Genomic DNA, 26018 nt, shown 5'->3' on the forward strand with positions numbered 1-26018 from the left:
AGTTTCTTGTTCTTGTAAATGTATTATTTATTATTTTGGGCTGAAATATGAAAGGAAGAAGTCCAATGTTTGAAGTGACTTGCGTCTGTTTTGTGCGCTGCTGTAGGAGACCATGTTCACTCTATATAATGACAGCCTGACCTTTGAGAGACAGTGTGCTGTTGGGTTTACACTGAATTATGTCATGTGCCTGTGTTACATAGACACACAGCACACACCCGAATCTTTCATTAACAAGCCTGTGTGACGGGGGAGGCAAGAATTCTCTTATCAAAAATATGAATGATGCCACTCGTTACAAAGCAAAGTTTATTTGTCCAAATGACACATTGTGCTGAATGAAAGGAATCGACAGAACGGAAGGCCATTCCTGCCACGTAAGGAAACATCATGATTTTGTAAATCATAATCATGACATAAAAAGTTGAAATTATGACATAAACGTCGAAATTATGATATACTGTCATAATTATAAGATGAAAATTCATAATTATGACAAACAGTCAGTGACATACTAAGATATGAAGAGTCATAATTATGGCATAAAAAGTAAAAACTCTACAATTCTACATCCTAAATTGAAATGATCACATACTAATTTGATATTATGACATAAAAAGTCATAATCAATTATGATATAGAAAGTCACAATTTTGACTTTTTAATGTCATAATTATGATGAAAAGTCGTAAATATGACATAAAAGGTACATATTATGATACCCTGAATCAAAATGATAACTTGCTAAATTAAAATTATGACATTAAAAAGACGTAATGGATGTTATGTCCAAATTATGAAATAATAATAATTATGATTATGATCTAGAATGGCAACCTCAAATTTCAACTTTCTTTTATCTCATGACTTGGTATGTCATAATTTTTACTTTTTATCACATAATTATTGATTAGTATTTCATAATCTTGACTTTTTATCTCATTAGTAATAGTCTTATGTTTATCTTTTAATCTTATTATGACTTTTTATCTCATAATTATGGCTTAGCATGTCATTAATTTAACCCTTTTTATCTCATAATTATGACTTAGTATGTCAATTACACATTTATCTCATGACTTAGTATGTCATCATTTTGACTTTTTATTTCATAACTATGACTAAGTGTCATATTAACAACTTTTAATGTCATAATTAGGATTTACCAAAGCACCATTTTTTTATGTGGCAGAAATGGGCTTCCATAGAAATCAGAAAGCTATTGTGAAATGAAAAATATCACATTTCAGATGATACACCAAAAATAAAATTACAATTCAAATCAAGCTAGCACAAAGCATCACACCGTCAAAGAGCAAGGAATATTTTTCTGTTTTATTGAGAAATTATTGTTTTAAAAAGACCCAAGCCATATTCCAACTTGAACTACAGACTTTGTGTGCTCAGTTTCCTATGTACAAGGACTTCACTGGCTTGTCACATTCAGAACAAGTTTAGATAGTAGTTATCTCCATTTGTCTTGACAAAATACAGAAGTACTGTAAATGTAAGCTACAGCAATACTAGCAAGGTTGTACTGAGTTGTGGAATTAGGCGGGTAGCAGTTTACATTCTACACACAGGAAAGAGCACTAGACACATGGCGTAACACTTCCACTGTGCCCTGTCAGTAACAGACTAATAAAACACTGCTTCTGAGTACAAAAGAATCAAATTAAAATCATGCACGTCTTTTCCCATTCACCAAGTGTCATTATTTCCGATCAATCAGTGAAATGAAAGGAATATTCTGGGTTCAATACAAGTTAAGATCAATCTTAACACAATGCAGTCTTTGCATTTGTGGTGTAATGTTGATAACCACAAAGATATTTTTTACTACAAAGATGATTTTTGACTCTTCCCTCGTTTTCTTTAAAAAAAAAAGAAGCAAAAATAAAGGTTACAGTGAGGCACTTACAATGGGAATGGTGCCATTAAAAGTAGAAATGTGAAGCTTATCATTTTGTATTAATTATTGTGTTACAAATTGTGTATTATTTGAGCTCTAAAGCTTTTTAAATCATTTCTAATGTCATTTCAGGGTTTTAGAGTTTTAGGTGTTACATTGTCTTGGCAATGAAGTTGTAAAATGTAACAGTAAGAGTATTATAGAACCGTTTAAAAGTTTGGGGTCAAATATGTTTATTCAGCGAGGATGCATTGAATTGATCAATAGTGACAGTAAAGTGTTTTACATTATTACAACTTTTTTCAACATTGCTAATAATAAGAAATGTTTACTGAGCAGCAAATTAGCATAGTAGAATGATTTCTTAAGGATCATGTGACACTGAGAACTTGGAGTAATGATGCTGAAAATTCAGCTTTGCCATCACATGAATAAATTACATTTAAAAATATATTAAATTAGATTTTTTATTTAAATAATATTTCACAATATTCACTTTCTATGTATTTCTGATCAAATAAATGCAGCCTTGGTGAGCATAAGATTTTTTTTTTTATTCTCACCAACCTCAAACATTTGATTGGTAGAGTGATTTTTTTTCACACTTAAAATCTCATATTGTTCACAAGACTTTGAAAGACTTTTGAATATTTCGAGATTGGCCTTCCACTGTAAGTGCCTCATTGTAACCTAGATATGTTTTTACTAAAGTCAAATTTATTTTTGTGCTAATCAGCCAATATTATGCCACAAGTGTTGTTGAATAAGCTTGTATTGAACCAGAAACATTTGTTTTAGAGTTCCAGTGACTGTGTACATGCTGTTTTTAAAGCCACAAGAAATGCATGATTATTGCTCACAGTGAGTTTGAGCGGCCAAAATGGGTTTGGAAATACTGCTAAATTTCATCAGAGGAAGATCCCCTAACAAACGCTGAAAAAAAAGTAAATAAAAATGTTGGCACAGGATTTTAAGAACAGTTAAATATATCTGAACATTTCGAATGACGGATAGTGCCACCGTGGGAGCTGGCAGGCTTTCTTAACATAACATCTCTCAGCTCACAACAGCTGTGGTAACTAGCAGCAACACAACAGAAGAATTGCATAAAATTGTAGTGCAATGGGCAAATTGTTCATAAAAGATCATCTCTTTTGGTCAAGTTGGTAACAAAATGCAGTACATAAAATATGTTCAATATCCACCACCATGACAAATCCAAGAGGTGTACCATGAATGGATTATTCATATTATTTTTCTAGTTTTAGAATCACTGATTTCAATTCCTCAAGTCATCATATTGCGGGTTCAAATCAGTAAGAGAAATATCAGAGCTATCAATAACTCAATCTGAAAACATTCTTGTAACAGGACTAAGCATCCAATGGTTAACCTGTTCAGATCAAGAGAAAATCAAACACTAAAGGACTTGAAGGATGGACGTTTTTGTCTTGTCTATGCGAAGGTGTTCTCTGGATAGCTGACTTTAATCGCTCCCCAATAGCAGGCCCGTACCAGACAGATGAGACCCAGGAGATATGCGAAGGCCCAGGACACATAAGTAGCGTGGAAACGCCTGGCGAAGTCCTGAGTGCCCACCTGAGAGGACAAAAACACCAGAAATTTGTGATGAGCTTACAAACATAGTTTAATAGTTCATATCCAGAGTCCAAAGTGGACACTTGCCAAGTGCTAATTCGAGTTGCTGGTAACTTCTTTTAGAAACTGCAACATAATATGTGGTTTAAATCAAACTGTGAGAATGATCATCTGACCCTGAGGTAAGTGTGATTCAAATGAAACTGTTACTAAAGAAAACGACAGATCTAAGTGTATCCAGGAAGATCTTGACCAAAAAACTGATGTACCTCTTAATGGAAATAACATCAAGTAAGTAAGTAAGTAAGTAAACTTTATTTATATAGCACCTATCACAGATAAAATCACAAAGTGCTTTACATATAGCAAGTTAACAAATTTAACAATTTAGAAACATCATACAAAACATAAAACATAATAGCTCAGTCACTGAAAGCTTGACTGAATAGAAGTGTCTTCAGCTGTTTTTTAAAAGAATCAACAGAATCGGCCACACGCAGCGACAGTGGCAGGGCATTCCACAGTTTTGGAGCAACTGCTTGAAAGGAGCGGTCTCCCCGAGTTTTAAGGCGAGTTTTAGGGACAATCAGGAGATTTTGACCTGAGGAACGAAGAGTGCGGAAGGAAGAATAAGGGGTCAACATGTCTGCCATATATTGGGGATGTAGTGCTCTAAAAGTTAAAACAACAATTTTATAATCAATTCTAAATTTTACTGGAAGCCAGTGGAGAGTAAATAAAATCGGAGTAATGTGTGCCCTTCTGTTGGTTCCTGTTAATAGCCTGGCTGCTGCGTTTTGCACCAGTTGGAGACGGTTCAGAGAAACTTTGTTAAAACAAGTAAAAAGAGAATTACAATAATCTAACCTTGAAGAAATAAAAGCATGAATGATCATCTCCATGGTAGCTTTGGGCAATATTGTTCTCAGTTTAGAGATATTTCTCAAATGATAAAAACAGTTTCTGACCAACTGTCTAGAATGACCATCCAAAGAAAACGATTGGTCGAACAAAACGTCAAGGTTTCTTAGGCTCAACTGGACGGGTGAGTCCAAGGAACAGAGGTGTTGTTTAATTTGGGGTATTTTTTGTTCTGGAGCAATGATCAAAGTTTCAGTCTTTTTTATATTCAGTTGTAAATAATTGTTGTATAACCAAGTCTTAATGCATGATAGGCATTCCAATAAATCAGTTAATTTACCTAACTCTGACTCTTTGAATGAGCAGTACAACTGAATGTCATCAGCATAAAAGTGATAAGACACATTATTAAAATTACAAATAATTTCACCAAGAGGGCTAATATACAATAAAAACAAAATAGGACCTAAAACCGAACCCTGAGGAACTCCATATGACAGAGGGGTCATTTCTGACAAAATGTTATTAATAGACACACAAAATGATCTATCACTCAAGTAAGAGGTGAACCATTTTAGAACAGACCCAGAGAACCCCATTTCATTACGTAGCCGATTCATCAATACTGTATGGTCCAATGTATCAAATGCAGACGATAGGTCAAGTAAAATCAATACAGTGTACTGTCCAGAGTCAGCAGCCATCAAAATGTCATTTGATACTTTAAGAAGCGCAGTCTCAGTTGAATGGCATTTGCGAAAACCTGACTGAAATTTATCAAAAAAAAATTTCCATCAAGAAATGAAGTCAGCTGCCCCGCCACCACTCTCTCTAGGATTTTAGATAAAAAAGGCAGTTTAGATATAGGCCTGTAGTTAGTTGGTTCAAAAGAATCCAAATGAGGTTTCTTCAGTAAGGGGCTGACAACAGCTTATTCACAACATTTATTTCCATCAAAAAGTGCATACATTTTTGGTCAAGATCTTGTATTTGACAACGCAAGAGTCTGTAAAGTCTCCTCCAGCACATCCCAAAGTTGCACAATATTTTTGTGGACACTATGATTCATTTTTTAGGATCCTTTAATGAATAGAAAGCTAAAAAGAACAGCATTTGTTCGATATAGAAATATTTTGTAATATAAAAGTCTTTATAGTCGCTTTTAAACAATTGAATGCATCCTTGCTGAATAAAAGTATTAATTTCTTTAAAAAACATACTGACCCCAAACCCCCCCAAAAAAGAGAACGATACTCACCGTTAAACCGATACCAATGAAAATGCAGATCATTCCTACAGTAATGTAGGCACAGCAGCGTCTTCTGGGTAGAGCACTGCCTACAGAAGAGCTAAAGACAAAGATAGCACACAAGCTTAGTACCAGTGCTGCTCTTAACAGACCACAAACTAAAGCGACTGTTTTACTGGGCTGAATCTGTATCCTAGTACAGAGGTATAATGGTTTAACAGCAGGAATTAGTCAATGCCTGCGAACCTCCAATGGAAAAACAGTTTGGAAAACAGACGGATGGAAGGAGTTATTCAATGGTTACACAGGAAAGCCAACAACCAAACTAGACTGAAATGAAGCTAAAGACATCTATTTAAAGTCTAATTGTGGTTTTGTTCAGTTTGTCTAAAAGCAAGTAACACTCCCCATAGAAAAATGCTTAAGTTTTATCTTAAGTGGAAAATTCTGCTTTCATATTATAGCTAATTTAACTTTTGTGAAATGAAGGTGCAAAAAAACCCAAAATGATATTGACCTATATTGTATGGTCTTTATAGTAAATAATCTTTTTACTTTTTAGGAAAACAAGTATTTTAATTAGCAATAAATCAAAATTTGAGGGTTGAACCAAACTATAAATATAATTTTTGACCCTGGATCCCAAACCCAGTCACGAGTCGCACGGGTTTATTTGTGGCAATAGCCAACAATACATTGTATGGGTCAAAATTATCGATTTTTCTTTTATGCCAAAAATCATTAGGATATTAAGTAAAGATCATGTTCCATGAAGATATTTTTTTAATTTCCTACCGTAAATATATAAAACATTTATTTTTGTGAGTGAATGCAGCATAATCGCGAACATAAATGGACAACTTTAAAGGCGATTTTCTCAATGTTTAGATTTTTTTGCTCCCTCAGATTCCAGATTTTCATTTCATTCCATTTTCATTCCATTTTCATTCCATTTTCATTCCATTTTCATTCCATTTTCATAGTTGTATCTCGACCAAATATTGTCCTATCCTAACAAACCATACATCAATGAAAAGCTTATTTATTCAGCTTTCAGATGATGTATAAATCTAAATAAAAAAAAAATTACCCATGTGAATGGTTTTGTGGTCCAGGGCCACATTTGAGGAAAACTGATAAATTCGGCTGCTGGTCCAAAGTTTATTTTATTCAGTGTACAAGGCCTTTCAGATGTAAGATTGATCTTGTTAAAGCAGCCCAACAAACGCTTGTAGTCAAAAGAGAACTGCGTCACTGAGTCACATGGTCTGCTCTTTTTCCTGTTTGAGTCCCATTAAGTCTGACCATGACTCTTCACATGCCTCTCATGTGATGGGATTTTCAAACATTCTTCTGGAATCACAATGAATCAGATAGCTTAAGGTGCTTAATTCCTCTCCTTCTTCTGCTCGCATCTCCTCCTCTGTCACTTCAAACGCTCTGCATTCGAGTGGAAGTCTTATTTGCTTTGGGATTCTGTGGGCACTCGGGCTCCATTCATGTGTGCTGCAACATCTGTTGTCATAACTCTCCCTCGCAGCGTCACTAGCGCGCAGGGCTCATGTTTCAGTATGTCAGCATGATGCGCTCGCTCTCTCAAGTGACTGGCAGACTGGCATCACATCGCCTCCCTCTCTAACTGGAACTCACAAGGGTTTATTTACTTTCAGTTTCTACAAACTGGCCAGTGCAAACTCAAGCCTGACCTCCGGCTAGTCGCACACATCGCACATTGAGATTTATGACATTTCTCCTGAGAACGGCACATCATCGGTGGAGTATTGCCACAGACATCGCATTTTTGACGTACAAAGAATATGAAAAATGATGGCAACTCACATTTTTTTGCAATGTGGGCACTTGGCCAGTGTGTTGAACCGGAGCTCCATCCACTGCAAAAACAAGGGAAGTTAAGAAGAAAGTTATTTCTTCAGTAAACACACAGCATGGTAAAGCAGCACAAATCAATTCATTTAATAATCTACTACACCAGACTTGATTCCAGGGGTCAGTGCATGACATTCAAATATTAGTTCAAATGGGTACTGATAAATGATTCAAACAAATATTTTATTTTTTTGGAGATGATTTCAATGAATAAATTGAGATGTATACAGGAATAAATTAGGAGAATTAGTGGATTTAACCCCGTACAAAGGCAAAAGGCAATTGAATCCTGAAAAAGGGAAGAATTCTTTAAGGTTATAACAGAAGATCTTATAATAAAACTAATGTTTCAGTTCCTGCATCTTGCCTCTGTAGGCCACAAGGAGTTATGTTCATTTGAGTCACAGGGCTACAGACAAAAAATTACTAAAATGAAACATTTAGGACCAAATGACTTTTTTTAGTTGACAAATTACAGATTTGCTTAATACAGATGATTGTTCAGAAGTTAAGTTCATTGAGTGCATAGATTCTTACTTTAGTTTTGACCAGTCAGTGGTTTGGTTAAAGACATTCTTCAAAATATCTTGTTTTGTGTTCAACAGAAGAAAGAAACTCATACAGGTTTGGAACAAAATGAGGGTGAGTAAATGATGACTGGATTTAAATTTTTGGAGTGAACTATCCCTTTAACCCAGACAGCAACAAAGTGTCGGCCCAGATCCGGGCCAGATGTGGGCCGGATCTGGGCCGACACTATGTTGCTGTCTGGGAAGTTATGTAAATGAGGTGTTGTTGTATTTAGTATAATTTATTCCAATCTGATATGATTGCGAATTTGTTTAAATGGCAATGGTCATAGGAATTGGTTAATTTTTACAAAAACATCATGACTTGCACCGTTTTTTGTTGGGTTGACTAAACTATCTGAAAAAACTGCATATAGATGCATGTAAAGGTTTCCTATATGTGACTATAATTTATAATTACAAATTTTAATTATAAATGATATATTTAATTATTAGTCACATTTGCAAACATTTTAATCTCTGTCTGGAGCCCTGGAAGAATGTGATTTTTTTTGTTTTTGTTTTTTTGTTATCATTATTTCTAATTAGTTTGTTATTTAGTTAGTTCCACCGACTGAGAAGGTGGCAGTGTATTAGGACCTTGAAAAGATCAGAGGGGCCGCGAATAGCCAGGCCTGAGGAAGACTGGGACCACTCATCATCGCTGCCCTATACAGCAGGGGCATCACAGGACACTAAGAACATGTGCACTAGTAAAACTCAACACTACCATTCAAAAGTTTGGGGTCAGTAAAAAATTTTTTTACGAAATTAATATTTTGATTCAGCAAGGATTCAATAACTTAAAAATCACAGTATTGACATTTATAATGTTACAAACAATTTTAAATAAATGCTGTTCTTTTGAGCCTTCTTATTCATCAAAGAATCCCGAAAAGTGTCCCGTGTATCATAGTTTCCACAAAATGTGAATAAATTAGAATGATTTCGAAAGGATCATGTGACACTGAAGACTGGAGTAATGATGCTGAAAATTCAGCTTTGCATCACAGGAATAAATTTAGTTTGAAAATAGATTAAAACAGAACACAATTATTTTAAATTGTAGTAATATTTTGATGTTTTATCATGCAGCCTCGTTGAACATAAGACTCTTCTTTCAAAAACATAAACAATCTTACTGACCCCAAACTTTTGAATGGTAGTGTAAATGCATTCGCAGATCTTCTCTGCTTTCAAGAAACATTACTGTAGGTCAGAAAGGTCAGTGATTTTAATGTAAAGATGTATGACCGTACAAGGAATGTGTTTCCGCAGTGGCCGCAGACCACACGCATGCCCTCAGGCTGGACTGGTAGAGCTGGCTGGGCGGGCTGCTCCTCTGGGATCACCATCACAGGGCTCAGGTTGATGATCCGTCTGCTGGGGGCCCAGAAAAACAATGTCAGTTTTTCACTTTCTACAGATTTGTAAAGAATTGTGAGTTAATATTAACCCTATGAAGCCTACTGTATCATATATGCTATGCACATGTGTAAGGCCTCTAAATCCACATGATCAAAACTGAAAAACCTGTTGTACAAGCTTTCTGTTTGATAGTTTATCCTTTTTCAACAAGTAAAATGCTATTTAGTATAATTCTGAAGAAATCCTCCTTCAGGTTGTGGTGCGTGTGTCTTTTTATTGTGAAATCTTTAACCATACTTATGAAATAAACATAAGAATAACTTTTATATTGTTAGTAATATTTCAAGATGAACACTTACTGAACTGAAGAAACTTAGGTTTACTTGATTATCCATCCATTATAAATCATGCTAAAATTTGAGTATATCATTTTTAATATTTGAGTTTTTTAGGAACATTTATTTGTACATCTCTCAGTAATTATGATTGTATTGCATTGCATTATATATTTTACCCTCCACATTAAAAACTACAGAGCTTTGATCAAAAAACTACAATCATTTAACATATTATTAGAGTGACAACTGATATTTATATGCATTTTATATAAGTAATCTACTATACTGTTATAAAGATATGGTTGATTTACATTACAAGCTGTCAGTGTCTCATCTAACTTTTAGGCCATAGAAATACTATTTGTTTTGCTCCTCGAGTATGATCTCCATATTCTCTATATCATTCTATATGAGCCATAAACACTTCACAATAAGGTTTAATTTGTTAACTAAATAATTAGTTTACTTCTAAAAATCCTTCTAAAGCATTTATTAATATTAGTTAATGTTCATTACAATATTTAATAATACATTATTAAAATCAAAAGTTGAATCTCTTAACATTATTAATGGACCTGAGCTGACATGAACTAACAATGAACAGTTGTATTTTTATAAAATAACGTTAACAAAGATTAACAGATACTGTAACAAATGTTTTGCTCATTAGGTAAAATTACTTAATGCATTAACTAATGTATTCTTAAGTGTTACCGGTTAAACAAACAGTGACTTCTTACAATTCTCACAGCTTGTCTTTCACTACAAATGTTCAGACCGCTTTCTAAAAGCATGTGAAATGTTTTGACATTACCAAGTACAAATCCCCTAGCCATACAGTGCTTGTTTGAGCATTTATGGTGATACATGTCTGTGGTAATACTGTTGCAGATCCCATAACACATACCTACTAAATGACGCTCTAAAGTGTGTCTTTAACACTTACCAGTTGGGCCGAGGGCATCCTATCCTCCTAGACGTGTCTTTACAGATTAGCAGGCAGTTGCAAGGACATCTAACATATTTCTTTCCTGTTGGTGGATTTTTTATAGGCTGTTAAAAAAAAACAGATACATCATGTTTCAAAAGGGACCACGCAATATGCAAGATAAAACAATCAAATGTAATATAATTCTAATATTGTATAATGGTTTAATATAGTTAATCTCCTTTTTAGGTTTATGAATAAGCATTACTTTACCTTACATACCCTCAAATGCTCTTGTTTAAGCATTCTTTGTAAGAAACCAACAAGTCTTTATATGTTGACTAATTATTTTATAATAGGGACTATTCAAAGTCTGCCTTAATGAATCTAGACGGAGCCACCTTTCACTCATACCTTTTATCAAGGTCAGGTCTGCATAGGAATTTATGAAAAGTCTGATTCTGAACCAAACAAGCTGAAGGTGTAATCCAACATGTACAGTTAGGTCCATATATATTTGGACACAGGCACAATTTTTTGTTATTTTAGCTGTATACCAACACACTTTCAAGTGACAGTTATAATTATTAATATGGGCCTGAAGTGCACACTCTCAGCTTTAATTTGAGGGCATTCTCACATTCAAATTGGAGGAAGGGTTTAGGAATTACAGCTCTTTAATATGTAGCCTTTATGAAATGTAATTAAACAGTTGCTTTATTTTATGATCGGCTATGCGGAGCTAAATATGCATAGGCTATCAGACAGTCTGAAATAAAGAGACGAGACATACTGACAGATAAAATAAAAACATGGTTGTGATAGCCTTTATGATTTGTCTGATTTCTTCAAGCGGTCATCTTTACCATGTTTACTATGGTAATGGTTAGCGCGCAGTCTTTTGCATCGCATATTAATATTTTTTGCCTTATATAGTGATCAAAATCCACATCAGATCACAAACAGAAGGTATTCAAACATGAATGTGAGTTTTGAGCTAAAATGATGTTGAAAGTCTTAATGCTGATGTTAGCTGGTATATGGAATCATCCGGCGCTGCGTCTCCAGACTCAGGTAAACTCTGCTTCTGTTCGTAACCACTCCTCTAGCCCGAGCTGGCCCTCCTTGGACCAAGGTATTCGGCGGGCCAGAAAACCCTGGACGTTGGCCCCGAGGAAGCCCCGGCGAGGCCCGATCAAGCCCAGTGGAAACAGTGGACAGTGGAAACGCGACTCACCCATGCAATCTGTTTTTAGTACATCGTTATCGTGTAAACGTACCCTAAATATTGCATTTGCATTTGAAAGCTGTGAACCCAAATCATGTGGTTAAAGGAGTTCTCCATGCAAGTCCATCAGCGAGATAGCAAGAATATTAGGAGTGGCCAAATGAACAGTTTGGTACATTCTGAGAAAAAATAATGCATTGGAGAATAAAAGGGCCTGGATTTCCATGGAAGACATCAGTGGTGAAAGGTCGCAGGATCCTCTCCATGATAGCGCATAACATGTTACTGGTAACATAAGACATTTGGCTTTACCAGGACACAAATATTCCCCCATTGCATTATAATGCATTATATTCAACATTATTTTTTAGAAGTTTAATGTAGTACTCACCCTAAAACTCTTTATTTCTCACACATTCATTTTCATTTTGGGTGAACTATACACAATACAGGTTGTCACTATTCATGAAACACATTGTTGCCTTTTGTATTGCAATATATTGACATGAATTATTACACTGTAATACATGTATAATTACAATGTTACAAACATATAATTACAATGTGTTAAAGTATTATTACATTGTAGTAATAATGTAGGTGGTTGAGGAGAGATCCCCTGATATGATTGTAAAGCGCTTTGGGTGTACAGTAGTACATATGAAAGCGCTATATAAATACCTCATTCATTCATTCATTCATTCATTGTAATAAATGTATTACACTGTAACAAATGTATTATTACAATGTAATAAATGTATAGTTAGACTATAATAAATGTATAATTACACTGTGACAAAAGTGTTATTAAAATATAATAATCCTATAATATACTGTAATAAATGTATAATTGCACTGTAACAAATGTATAATTACAAAGTTATAACCCTATAATTATACTGTAACAAAAGTATTATTAAATGTATAATTACGCTGTAAAAATATAATTACACAGTAACAAATGTATAATTATAATGTTACAACCCTATCATTATACTGTAACAAAAGTATTATTAAAATGTAACAAATGTTTTATTACACTGTATTAAATGTATAATTACACTGTAACAAATGTATTATTACACTTAATACACTGTAACAAATGTATAATTACTAGAGATGAACCGATACTAAATTTCTTCGCTGATTCCGATAGCCGATTATTCGGAATGACATCGGCCGATGTTGATACCGATAGCTTGATTTTTCTTAAGGAAAATTAATCTCTCCCAAATAACGCTGCAGGAACCCTCTAATTTGGTACACTATAATATTACACTATAATAACAACAGAGCTTATATACAACTGCTATTTATTTCCAGATATAATATTTCCACTCAAATAAAAGCTGAAATGTTTGTATACAACTCAGTTACACATAAGGTAGTTTTCATAAACACTTTATGGCTAACTTATTCAAACATACATATATAATTAAAAGTAAATAAGCTCTTCTCTAGAGTTTTTTATAGCTAACTAATGAACTGTGAACACTGGATAACTTTTCTGAGGTAAATGCAACATTAAGTGATATTGTTCACAAGCTGTTTTATTGACGTCTTTCCGTGGTTGAAACAGACTTATTACATGAGTCATGATACAGATTTGGGTAAGTTGTACTGTATCTTTCAACATACATTCTGGTATTCATGCACGTTTTTCTAGATATAATTTATATTAAAGTGGAAGAAAAGATTTGCGCTAAGCGCTGCCGCTTGAACTGAGGCGCTACAGTGATCTGTCATGTCGCATTTAAGAGGTTCAAAACGGCATTTATTGTTTGAATTTTGTGATAAAATATACAGAATTTTAAACCTGAGACTTTGTTTCTTATTAGAAGTAACAGCACAAAGCTCTTTGCGATTATTGGATGGGAGGCGCCACAAATAATGTTTGATGCAGGGAAAAACCATCGTCACGCTGCTGGCGTTTTAAGAGAACAAGGCGCTCCAATTAAAAGCAATTGGAAAAAAAAACGCTTTGGGTGGACGGAAATAATTTGCCAGCTCATGAATGATAAAAACATTGGCAGCCAATCAGAATCCATTCTACTTTAAACCTTGATCATTTAAAGTGGCAGACGACAAAACTACATGCTCAAAGATGAATCAAAATACTATTTATTAAACAAAGAGAATATGCTAGGAGAAAGAAATACACATTACCAGAGGAAACTAAGGGCTTAAATACCAGGGATAGCTAATGAAATAGAACAGAAACAGGTGTGGGATTAATTAGAAACTATGGAAACTAATGAGCAAGGAACACAGGCAAAACGAGTACAGGAAAAACGACACCAAAAAACATTAAAACTAAACAGAACCAAAGCATAACTCTGACATACATTCCATTAGTAAAATATTTAATTGACTGGATAATCCATAAATAGGCACTACCAAATGGTTCTTTAATATACATACCATTTTCCGGACTAAAGCTATGCATGACTAAGCTCAATTGCATTTGGGGGTCTCTTACCGTGGCTTCACTGCAGACGGTGCACTTCACCACATGCTGATGGAGTTTGCCATCCAGAGTTATAAGAGACTGGCACACTCGACAATTGATGACCGGCACTCCCCCTGCATCTGGACTGGCAATGGCTGTGTAGGGTGGAGGTAATTCGGCTGCAGAGGGAGAGAAACCAGCATGCAGTCTTTAAAATCAGTCACTCAGTGTGCATGACTATTGATGGTACTGTATGTTAATCAGTTGGTATCACTTAGTATCAGTTAGTCTGCATAACTGACCCTACCAACTTGTTGCAAGATACTGCAAAGACTAAAATGCGATATTATCGGTTTGGTAATGTACAGTCAGCCGGTCATTATTGCAAAATAAACCCAGACAGGGTGATCAGGTTTTGCATCACCCTTAAGAGGTTTATTTATTTTGCCATAATGACCAGCTCAGTTCCATTATTCCATGTATTATTCCTCATTTTTACATGGTTATTACCAAATATGTAAATATATGGGCATGAAATTACATTATACAAAAACATTTGACTATGAAATGCCACGATTGACCAATCAGAATCAAGTATTCCAGTGTAATAAGCAGTGATAATCATTTTGCTGAATAATAGAACCTTGAAATGAATTAATGGACAGGCCTTCATGTCTTTCTTGTTGGTGCTCAGAATCCACTGATGTAATATTTATATTATAAATGTGTCTCGCTTGAAATCCCATCTAAAGGACACAGAAATGCAGATTCATTGCGTTCAGCAATAAGTGCATCCTACTCACACTTTCAATTATTCTCTCACATCCATTGTACAATATCTGGGCGATCAGCCAAACCCTGCCTTCAGTCTCCCCTTGTCTTCAGTATTACTGAAATCCAGGGCTCAGCCACGACATTCCCCACTGCTTATTCTTGGTGAAATTAAGATATGTTCCTCCTGCTGTCTGTCACTTGTCATTCTGAGATCACACTGGCAACAACAAAGTCATACTGCAGCCATATTGAACATGTGACACCACAGCAAAAACAACTGACAGCAGCTCTGGCCCCATGATTTCACTCAGCTGTCGGGGTACATCCATCTCTCTATGTGCTGCTACAGGATACCAAAAACACATAGTGTTTCCAAGAAGTGTGATTGTAGCCAATGTAAAAACGTTAAAATGTTGTTGTTAGCCTTTAAAACTAGAAAAATTAAGTTATCTGCATTGTTTTAAAAATGATTCGCTATAAATAAAGTCGCTGCTGTCTCACGAGTTTGGAATGCATTAATGGAGCTTTAAAGTCGGCATGAAATGGATGTTGTGATCGTTTTTTCCTCCCTATTGTGACGTATATTTGAGTGAAATGGCTTCTCGAACAAGAAAAAATGCAGGGCGGGACTTGATTTTGTCCATCTGAATTGATTGGATGGTTATGGTTTGCTATTGCTGTGATGTCATGTGAGTGACAGGTTGATCCCACCCTCACGCCAGAAAACACATCATCAGAAGAGAGAAGAAATAACCTTGGGGGACATTATTATTAAGGGGAAGTTATTTTGAGTAACTCTTTCGCAGCCGGTGTTTTAATATAAGTTGCCATCCAGAGCCAATATTTTTGATCATATTCATAAAACTTTCATGGCCCCCCGAATATTTTGATGTATGAATATTTAAAGTCAATATATCAAAAGAAAGAGCAGAACCTCTGTAAGAACCTGTGTAAATAATGTTGTGCATAGATAAATACAGCAATAATTCATAAAAATAAAATAAAAACAGAATTGTCAATTTTGATTTCATGGTGACTAAGCACATTTCCTTTATGCCTCAATATAGCATATACCATCTCTCCAGGGGCAGATGGAAAGCACAGGTCTCATTTCTCTGACACCAGCCTGCACTGTTTGTAAGATGAGAGCTTTTTCCCAACCCTGGAGCCTGCGGCCAGCTGTTGTTGCAACTCCCTCTCTGTCCGTCTTACTATCATGTTGAAAAATTAGAGAGACGTCGAGCGTCCCATGTGTAGGGGAGATTAGCATGCATTGACAATAGTGAATGTGTTTACTGAACGTACAGTTCCATAAGCAAGCAAACTTGCAGTTTTAACTCTTAACTCATTAATAATATATGTTCTGGCTGATACTGATAGATGGTCGATATTAAAATTCTGTACTATACTATTGTCTGAATAAATGAAAAATAAAACACTAAAAACTACAACGAGAAATTTTAAATGTGAATATAAACGCGTATTTAGGCATCAGAACATTACAAAATGTACAGTATGAAAAATGTATATTTATTTTAGGATTTGCTATAAATTACATTTAACAGTGTTTTCAAATTATTAGTGGTTTTAGTGGCATTAAGTGAGTGTTAAATAATAGTAAATTCTAAAATCAAAATGTAACATCAGAAGAAAATGAACAAGAACAATTAAATATCCAATATAGACTGATATACATAAAAAAAAATCAAATATCGGTAAAACAGTATGTTTAAAATCAGCATGAAAAGGAAGTTTAGTCTTTCCTTCCCTATTGTGATGTATATCCAAGTGAAACGGCTTCTCAAACAAGAAAAAATGCAGGGCGGGACTTGATTTTGTCCATCGGGAATTGATTGGATGGTTGTGGTTTGCTATTGCTGTGATGTCATGTGAGTGACAGGTTGCCCCGCCCTCACGCCAGTAAACACATCATCAGAGAAGAGAAGTGATGTCGCTGCAAGAGGGAGGGGAAGTTATTTTAATTAAAGATTATGAGGGCATATTAAAAAAAATTATGATGTGCACAGATAAATCATTTATAATAAATACTGCAATATTCAATCACCCAGCCCTACAAGGCAAGGTTGATCTAGTCGTCATGTCCATCCCTAATCTACTAGACATTCAAGAGTTTCAATCAGCTAATATTTGCTTATCTTGCGAGTTGCGAAGTCCTATTAGACATGACATCACTAGAGCAGACAGCAATAATTGGTCTGGTTTTTGCCTCGTGTCATAGATCGCGCCTCTGTGGCTCTCTCCATTCATCAAAGAACACCTTCACCAGAGTATTGAACTTCATTTCCCATAAACCCCGTACCTAGGACTAATCACCCACACAGGTGTTCCCAATTCTCCTCTCCATATAAACTGCATTCTGACTCTCACACATTGCGAAGTCTTGTTTTGCCCCGGCTAACATTTCCAAGCATTTACTCTCTGTTATTGATTCCCCGTGTACTGATTTGTGACTGTTCTTCGACTCCCGATTCCTTGCCTGCTGCCTGTCCTGATCTTCTGCCTGTTACCGTTTACTCTGATTACTGCCGCCTGCCCCGACCTCTGCCTGGTATTGTTTATGTTCTTGGATTACCTTCGCTATTGTTTACGCTGTACTCTGACCACTGCCTGTTGTGACTATCCTTAATAAATACTGCAAATGGATCCGAACGTCTCTGACTCTGCATCACAGAAGACTTCGCCAACACAGGATCCAGCAGCTATGTATCGTCTGACCACAGAGGTAACATCTCAAGCATCCATGCTGGCTGCCCATCAGCAACAACTTGTCAAGCTAACCGCACTTACAGAACAGCTGGTCAGATCCATGCAAACACTCACCACACAAGCCGCCGCATCAGCCCCGGCAGCGGCCGCTCCTGCTCAGCCACCCCAGTCTGTGAGTACCCCATCCAGTAATCCTCGATTGTCCCTTCCTGATAAGTTTGATGGCTCTCCTGCGCTATGTAAGGGATTTCTGTTGCAATGCTCGTTATTCATCAATCAGCAACCACAGTTTTATCAGACTGATGACAGTCGAGTTTCGTTTATCTGTTCTTTGCTGACCGGAAGGGCTCTTGAGTGGGCGACGGCGCGTTGGCAGGGTGGTCAACTGTCATTCCCTTCGTATGACAGTTTCCTTCAACAGTTTAGAGAGGTATTCGAGCATCCCGCTGGAGGAAAAGATCCGGGTGAACTCCTACTGTCCCTGCGTCAGGGCGGATCATCGGCCGCCGATTACACCCTCTCGTTCCGCACCCTAGCCGCACAAACTGGATGGAAGGATGACCCGCTGAAGTTACTGTATCGCAAGGGTCTCAATTCTAACCTGCAGGGGGAACTGGCATGTCGGGATGAGGGGAAATCACTTAGTCAGCTCATGGATCTGGCCATTCGTCTTGACAATCTGATGCGAGCTCGGCGAGTGCCACAAATGCCTCGATTTCACGAACAGCTATCCACCAACCAGGAATCTGAACCCATGCAGGTGGGCTACACTCGTCTTACGCCAGCGGAGAGAGAGAGAAGAATGCGCAATCATCTCTGCTTGTACTGTGGACAATCCGGCCACATGAGGGCGACCTGTCCTAACCGCCCAATTCCCCGAGATTCTGCTGCGGTGAGTTCTCAGCTCTGCTCTTCTAAGCCCTTTGAACTAGCGGTTACTCTGCGTTTTGACAAAGAAATAGTTAATACCACCGCTTTAATAGACTCTGGAGCCGCTGGAAATTTCATTGATCTGACTTTTGCTAAGACTCATTGCCTTTCTCTTCTTCCATGTGAATCTCGGATGGCAGTGGCAGCATTAGACGGACGCCCTTTGGGTACCGGCAAGATTCATTACATCTCTCAAGAAATCACCTTATGTACAAGCACTCTTCATTCTGAACTCATTCAACTGTTCACCATTGATTCTCCACGACATCCCATCATTCTCGGTTTACCTTGGTTGGAGAAGCACAATCCCACGATTTCATGGTCCGAGAGGCAGATAACCCAGTGGTCCACAGCCTGTCAAGAGAACTGTTTGCACACACTAACCAAGTTTACTCCCATCACCATCCCCTCTGAGAATTCCGATCTTCAGAAGATTCCGGTTCAATATCACGATCTCTCTCTGGCATTCAGTGAGAACCGCGCCAATCAACTCCCTCCTCATCGGTCTGGGGACTGTGCCATTGATCTCATTCCAGGAACCATGCCCACACGAGGAAGAATTTTTCCTCTCTCCCAACCGGAATCCGAAGCCATGAAAGCTTACATTGAGGAACAGCTCTCTAGGGGATTCATAAAGCCATCCACTTCCCCTGCTTCAGCTGGATTCTTCTTCGTGAAGAAAAAGGATGGAGGGCTGCGTCCTTGTATCGATTACCGCAGTCTCAACGAGATCACAGTTAAGTTTCGCTATCCACTACCTTTAGTTCCAGCAGCCCTCGAACAGCTCCGTACCGCGAGGTACTTCACTAAGTTGGATTTACGAAACGCCTACAATCTCATTCGAATCAGAGAGGGAGATGAGTGGAAAACAGCTTTCTCAACCACAACCGGGCACTATGAATATCACGTTATGCCGTTCGGGCTCGCCAACAGTCCTTCTGTATTCCAATCCTTTGTCAACGAGGTCTTCCGAGACATGCTCAATCAGAACGTTATTGTCTACATTGATGATATCCTCATTTATTCAGAGACTTTCGAGAAGCACGTGAAAGATGTCAGAGCAGTTCTGCAACGTCTCATTGAGAACCAGTTGTATGCCAAAATACAGAAATGTGAGTTTCATCAAACGCAGGTCGCTTTCTTGGGTTACATCATCAGTGCTGAGGGGGTGACCATGGATAACGGCAAGGTACGGGCAGTTGTAAATTGGCCTCAGCCTACCACTGTGAAGGAGTTACAACGTTTCCTGGGTTTCGCCAACTTCTATCGTCGATTCATCAGAAACTTCAGCATCACGGCAGCACCCCTCACCTCTCTACTTCAGGGCGGAGGTCGGCAGTTAAAATGGTCATCTGAGTGTATCACAGCATTTCAACGACTCAAGGAGAGGTTCACCACAGCTCCCATTTTACACCATCCAGATCCCGAGCGGGAGTTTATTGTGGAGGTGGATGCGTCCAATACAGGAGTCGGGGCTATACTGTCACAACGACAAGGTAATCCAGCAAAGTTATTCCCATGTGCCTACTATTCCCGCAAACTTACCCCAGCAGAGCGAAACTACGACGTGGGTGACAGAGAACTCTTGGCGATGAAGACAGCATTCGAGGAATGGCGGCATTGGTTGGAGGGAGCTCATCTGCCTTTTACGGTGCTTACTGACCACCGTAATTTGGAGTACATCCAGGCTGCCAAGAGACTGAACCCCAGACAGGCAAGGTGGTCCCTCTTCTTCACCAGATTCAACTTCAAGGTAACATATCGCCCAGGCTCTAAGAACGTCAAGGCCGATGCACTGTCACGTCAGTTTGATAGCTCCTCCAGTCCTCCCACATCTGATCCCATACTTCCCGCAACGCTGATTCTCGCCCCTGTCCAGTGGGACATAATGACTGAGATCTCTTCAGCACAAGGGGAGGAACAATCACCGCCTGAATGCCCTCCAGATCTTACCTACGTGCCTACCTGTCTCCGCACACGAGTGTTACAGTGGATTCACAATAACCCCAGTGCTGGACATCCCGGGATCACAGCCACTACCCATTTAACTACGAATCGTTTCTGGTGGCCTACGCTTCAAGCCGATGTGATCACCTTTGTGCATCAGTGCAGAACTTGCAACATTGTCAAATCATCCCATCAGAGACCGGCCGGTTTACTCCAGCCACTACCTGTACCACAACGTCCTTGGTCTCACATTGCTATTGACTTTGTAACCGATCTACCTCCCTCCCAGACCTACACAACCATTCTGACCGTGGTGGATCGCTTCTCGAAGGCTTGCAGATTCATTCCCCTGACCAAACTACCCACAGCATTACAAACAGCAGAGGCTTTGGTGCAACAAGTTTTCAGACTGTACGGATTACCTGAGGATATAGTCTCCGATCGGGGTCCTCAATTCACCTCTCGTGTGTGGCAGGCATTATGTGGTCAGCTTAACATCAACGTCAGTTTGACGTCTGGCTATCATCCACAGTCCAACGGGCAGGTAGAGAGGCTGAATCAAGAACTCACACGCTTTCTACGCACTTATTGCCATCAGAACCAGCAGGACTGGAGCCGTTTTCTCATGTGGGCCGAGTACGCCCAGAATTCGCTGCGCAAACCATCTACTGGCCTCACTCCCTTCCAATGTGTGCTTGGGTATCAACCTCCTCTGTTTCCCTGGTCCGGGGAGCCCACCGATCTTCCAGCTGTTAACACTTGGCTTCAAAGAAGTGAGGAGACCTGGAATAATGCTCACGTGCACCTGCAAAGAGCGGTCCGCAGAGTCCGAGAACAGGCGGATCGTCACCGGAGAGGGGGACCTGAATACGTTCCAGGACAGTGGGTGTGGCTGTCATCCCGAGACCTCCGTCTTCGACTTCCCAGCAAGAAACTAAGTCCTAGGTACGTGGGTCCCTTTAAGATTATTAGACAAATAACACCAGTGTCATACCGTCTAGCCTTACCTCCTACTTATCGCATATCTCCCACTTTTCATGTTTCACTGCTCAAACCTGCCGGTGTTCCGAGTGGAGAGAGGGACCAGGACGAGGCTGCGGAGGAGGGCTCCCCTCCAATCATCATCGAGGGCGAGGAGGCTTACCGAGTAAAGGAGATTCTCGACTCCAGACGCCGAGGCAGGGAGTTACAATACCTGATCGACTGGGAGGGGTATGGTCCAGAGGAGATATCCTGGGTGAGATCACAGGACATACTGGATCCCGCGCTTACCACTGAGTTTCATCAGAACCACCCTACGAGACCTGCCCCCAGACCCCGTGGAAGACCTCGGCGTCGCACTGGCCCTCGCTTCAGGAGCCGCTCGCAGGAGGGGGGCTCTGTCATAGATCGCGCCTCTGTGGCTCTCTCCATTCATCAAAGAACACCTTCACCAGAGTATTGAACTTCATTTCCCATAAACCCCGTACCTAGGACTAATCACCCACACAGGTGTTCCCAATTCTCCTCTCCATATAAACTGCATTCTGACTCTCACACATTGCGAAGTCTTGTTTTGCCCCGGCTAACATTTCCAAGCATTTACTCTCTGTTATTGATTCCCCGTGTACTGATTTGTGACTGTTCTTCGACTCCCGATTCCTTGCCTGCTGCCTGTCCTGATCTTCTGCCTGTTACCGTTTACTCTGATTACTGCCGCCTGCCCCGACCTCTGCCTGGTATTGTTTATGTTCTTGGATTACCTTCGCTATTGTTTACGCTGTACTCTGACCACTGCCTGTTGTGACTATCCTTAATAAATACTGCAAATGGATCCGAACGTCTCTGACTCTGCATCACACCTCGGAGGACTGATCACATCACTAAAATAAAACTCATTTAGTGAATATCATGCAGACAAGCTCAAAGCAATTTATTATCCTTCGTTTTACTCTTACTCAGATGTCTAACAACATAGATAATTAGTAAAGAGCTTGCAAACTGTAACTATCACAGTTCTACACTTATAGGGTTTGATGCACTCAGGTTTTTCCAATAAATGTAGCTCTGGCTTCCGAATGCAACTGCAGAATAAAGAACAATCTCAGCACACTATGCAATGTTGTGCACAGACTCAGCAGTCCCTCCCTCAACAGGCCAAGTTAATCCCTCTCATAGACTCAGTGAGTAAATGCTTGTGGTCAAAAACAGCGAAAGAAACCGTAATCCAGGGGTTTGAAATACTAGGGCAGATAATAATGCTAGAGTACATAAGCACACATAGTTTATGCCCTCCACATGCACCTGATCATGGTACGGTAATAAAGCCATTATGAATAATGAGACGAAGTGTAAGAGGATCATTACAGTAAAAATGTAAATCTTTTTCTGCTAATCAGGAAGTGCAGTATGGGTAGATTTACAAAAATGGGTTTCAAGACTTGACCGTTTAGACATTTGGTCATTTTGAGATCATGAGTAACGGGCCAATAACTATATCAACAAAAATCGTATTTAATTTACTTCTCAGAGGAATTGCTACAATTAATTTGTATTTGCGTATAACACATAGGCTATATGTCAGAATTATATCATCTTCAGTTTTATTAGTTAGTATCAGCTAGTTTCGATTGTTAGTATCTTCAAGTTATCGGTATCGGATAATGAAATTTTTTTTAAGGGGTCCATTTGGTAATCTGACACCCATATTTACTCGTGAATGTGTTCATTCTTTGGGGTCTTATTTATCAGTTGGTTATAAAATCTGAGAGCCATTATGTAAAATATACTATCACATGTGCTTCACTTCCTAAAAGATTATCCATCCAGACTTGGAAATGGTGGACCTGTCTGTTCAACTTTTGGCATTGATTTGGTTTCTCATAACAACCTACCATTCAAATACACAACTAATTATTCATGATTACAGGAACCGAGAGTAAAAGTCTAGGAATCAATTATTTAAAATTCCACACTTGGGGAGAACTGCCTGCATGTCTATATTATAACAAAGCATTATGGTTAATTTTTTTTAAAGGTTGAGTAAACTTGTGTGGTTGGAACAAATAGGGCTGGGCAAAAAACTCAAGCTCCTCTGACATTTCTCTTTAAAAATTATTGTTTTAGACTTCTAATTCATTAACAGTGTTTTATTTTGCTCTATCCTCTGCGCTTCCGCTTTAGTCAATACGTCATGCGTCAGGTCAGGGGTCACTTTTTTGGACTTGAAAAAAAAAAGGTATATTCACTCCTATTATAAAGCTTGGAAGAGCCAGGATATATATATTTTTAAATATAACTCCCATTGTGTTTGGCTGAAAGAAGCAAGTCATATAGGATGACTTGAGTGTGAGTAAATTATGGGATCATTTAAATTGTTTTGGTTAGCTAACCCTTTAAGGTGGCCCTGTTACAGTGTAATTACACAAATAAATACTGAGTAATATTAATTAACAACATGCACTTACTATACACGCATCTATGATTCCATGAAGAACCTTTAATGTAACCTTGCACAAAAGGTTCTTAATAGTGGGAAAAAAATCTTTAGATTATTTAAATATTCTTTACAAAATGGTTCTTTAATGGCATCATTGCACAAACCTCCTTTTGGAACCTTTATTTTCAAAATATGTTTTGGTTTCGGTTTAGGATTGCTTGTAATTATGTATATACTGTTATATCCATAGTAAGTACATGTAACATGTTTAACAAGCACAATAAAGTGTTACCAGCATTATTGTAAAAAACTAAGGATTGGCTTCCTTAGAAACTTGTATAAGTTACACAGAAATGTGTACAAACACATCAGTTCAAAAACTAAAACAGCACACTATGTATAGTCTATCTACAAACCAAATCTTCACATCTTTCCTCCTCCCTTTTTTGTGTTTCTTTTATCAGTGTGTCTTATGGATAGTTTTGGTCACTTATAATGTTTAATATGCTTATAGACCTCATATCATTTGGTCTGGGCCTTTAAGACAATGAGAACTGGTACTGATGGTGTATGAATGAAGCAAAACATCTCTAGCAAGCTAAATGTCAATAGCCTCATCTTAAATGCAGCCACCTCGAAATATCAATACAAATTTGCAAATGTTAATAGTTTAATAACATATAAAGCAGGTTGTTTACTAACTAATAGCATAAATTTCGACACAATATGCCCTTGTCCAGGAATGCAACATTCAGTACCCATCAAATGATTCTACGATGGGAATACTGGAAGACTGAGGCCCGTTTTTCTGGCACAACCCTCTGAGCTGTTATTCCTTGTTGTCTACGGACAATGTCTCACATTAAATGGGCTGCAGTCTGCTACAGATCACCACTCACTACTATACGCCCTAAATGATTCAGCACCCCCACGTCAATCACAATCCACATTTACCTCTCGGGTTCGGGTCCTGCGGGTACGGCGGAGCGGTGGGCGTGCCATTCCCCGAGTTCGGTGCAGACAACAGTGGGGATCGTTCATCCATACCATCGGAAGCCATTCTATCAGTAGATCAGCACAGAAAAACAACAACAGCAGCAGCAGCAGCGACGAATGGTGGAGGGCTCCGTCGTCCGCTGCTCTGGAGAGGGGCAGTGAGACTGAGAGAGAGCGCGGGGCAGGGACACTGGAGAGGCGGAGTCAAAGACGTAAGCGGCCGGGGAGGATGAGAAATCACTGCTGGACGGGACGGGATCTCCCCTCCTCCTGTATGTCAATATTGCGCGCTAGTCTTTCCCCAGTCTACTCATTTGACCTTGCTAGATGTATTTGCTTATTATCAAGAAGATGTTTATTTTCTGTACTAGCACACTCCTTCAATGTGCAAGCCAGGAGGAAAAGTAAATTTGTCCATCTAGGGAGCGTCCTTTAAAATGTTCAGTAGGCCTAGGTATAGAGCTGATCTAGTTCTAGTTCACATCACTAAATAAATAAATAACCACAAGTTCCACAACTCACTTTTAACTTCGTCATTTTCTATTTTCAGTAGGATTTAATTATATATATATATATATATATATATATATATATATATATATATATATATATATATATATATATATATATATATATATATTCTCCTTGCCAAAATAATTTGATTTCATGAAACAAATCTTTGTTTATTCTTTGTAAAACATATCCTAATTTGATAAATAGCCTATATCCCCAGAAAAAAAGTGAGTAATTTTTTATTTTATTTTTGTAATTTTTTCATGTCATTACATTGTTTAGAGAGCATAATACACAAATGAGAGGGGAAAAAAACATTATATAT

General features: G+C 38.2%; 1 protein-coding gene across 2 annotated transcripts; it reads right to left on the bottom strand.

Moving 5' to 3' along the window:
* Positions 1-1317: 1317 nt before the first annotated feature.
* pip4p2 (phosphatidylinositol-4,5-bisphosphate 4-phosphatase 2) lies at positions 1318-25359 on the bottom strand. Of its 2 annotated transcripts, XM_082185193.1 has the most exons (8): positions 25139-25359; positions 14419-14567; positions 10730-10836; positions 9337-9460; positions 8678-8746; positions 7461-7513; positions 5631-5721; positions 1318-3511 (listed from the first exon to the last, which is right to left on the bottom strand). In XM_082185193.1, the coding sequence occupies exons 1-8, from the start codon at positions 25242-25244 to the stop codon at positions 3368-3370; spliced, it is 843 nt and encodes a 280-aa protein (XP_082041319.1). In that variant the 5' UTR covers positions 25245-25359; the 3' UTR covers positions 1318-3367. The 2 variants fall into 2 exon arrangements, with proteins under 2 accessions (XP_082041319.1, XP_082041320.1); XM_082185194.1 differs by lacking the exon at positions 8678-8746.
* Between the last annotated feature and the right edge of the window lie 659 nt (positions 25360-26018).

Source organism: Leuciscus leuciscus (assembly GCF_965113295.1).
Source record: "Leuciscus leuciscus genome assembly, chromosome: 12".
NCBI lineage: Eukaryota > Metazoa > Chordata > Actinopteri > Cypriniformes > Leuciscidae > Leuciscus > Leuciscus leuciscus.

Bases quoted from the DNA above. Each gene is read 5' to 3' on its own strand.
- pip4p2 (XM_082185193.1), bottom strand. From the start codon at position 25,244: ATGGCTTCCGATGGTATGGATGAACGATCCCCACTGTTGTCTGCACCG. The intron at 10,837-14,418 runs GTAAGAGACCCC...TTTTTTTAACAG, and splicing joins CCGTCTGCAGTGAAGCCACG to CCTATAAAAAATCCACCAAC. The intron at 8,747-9,336 runs GTACGGTCATAC...CCTGCTGTATAG, and splicing joins ACTGCGGAAACACATTCCTT to GGCAGCGATGATGAGTGGTC.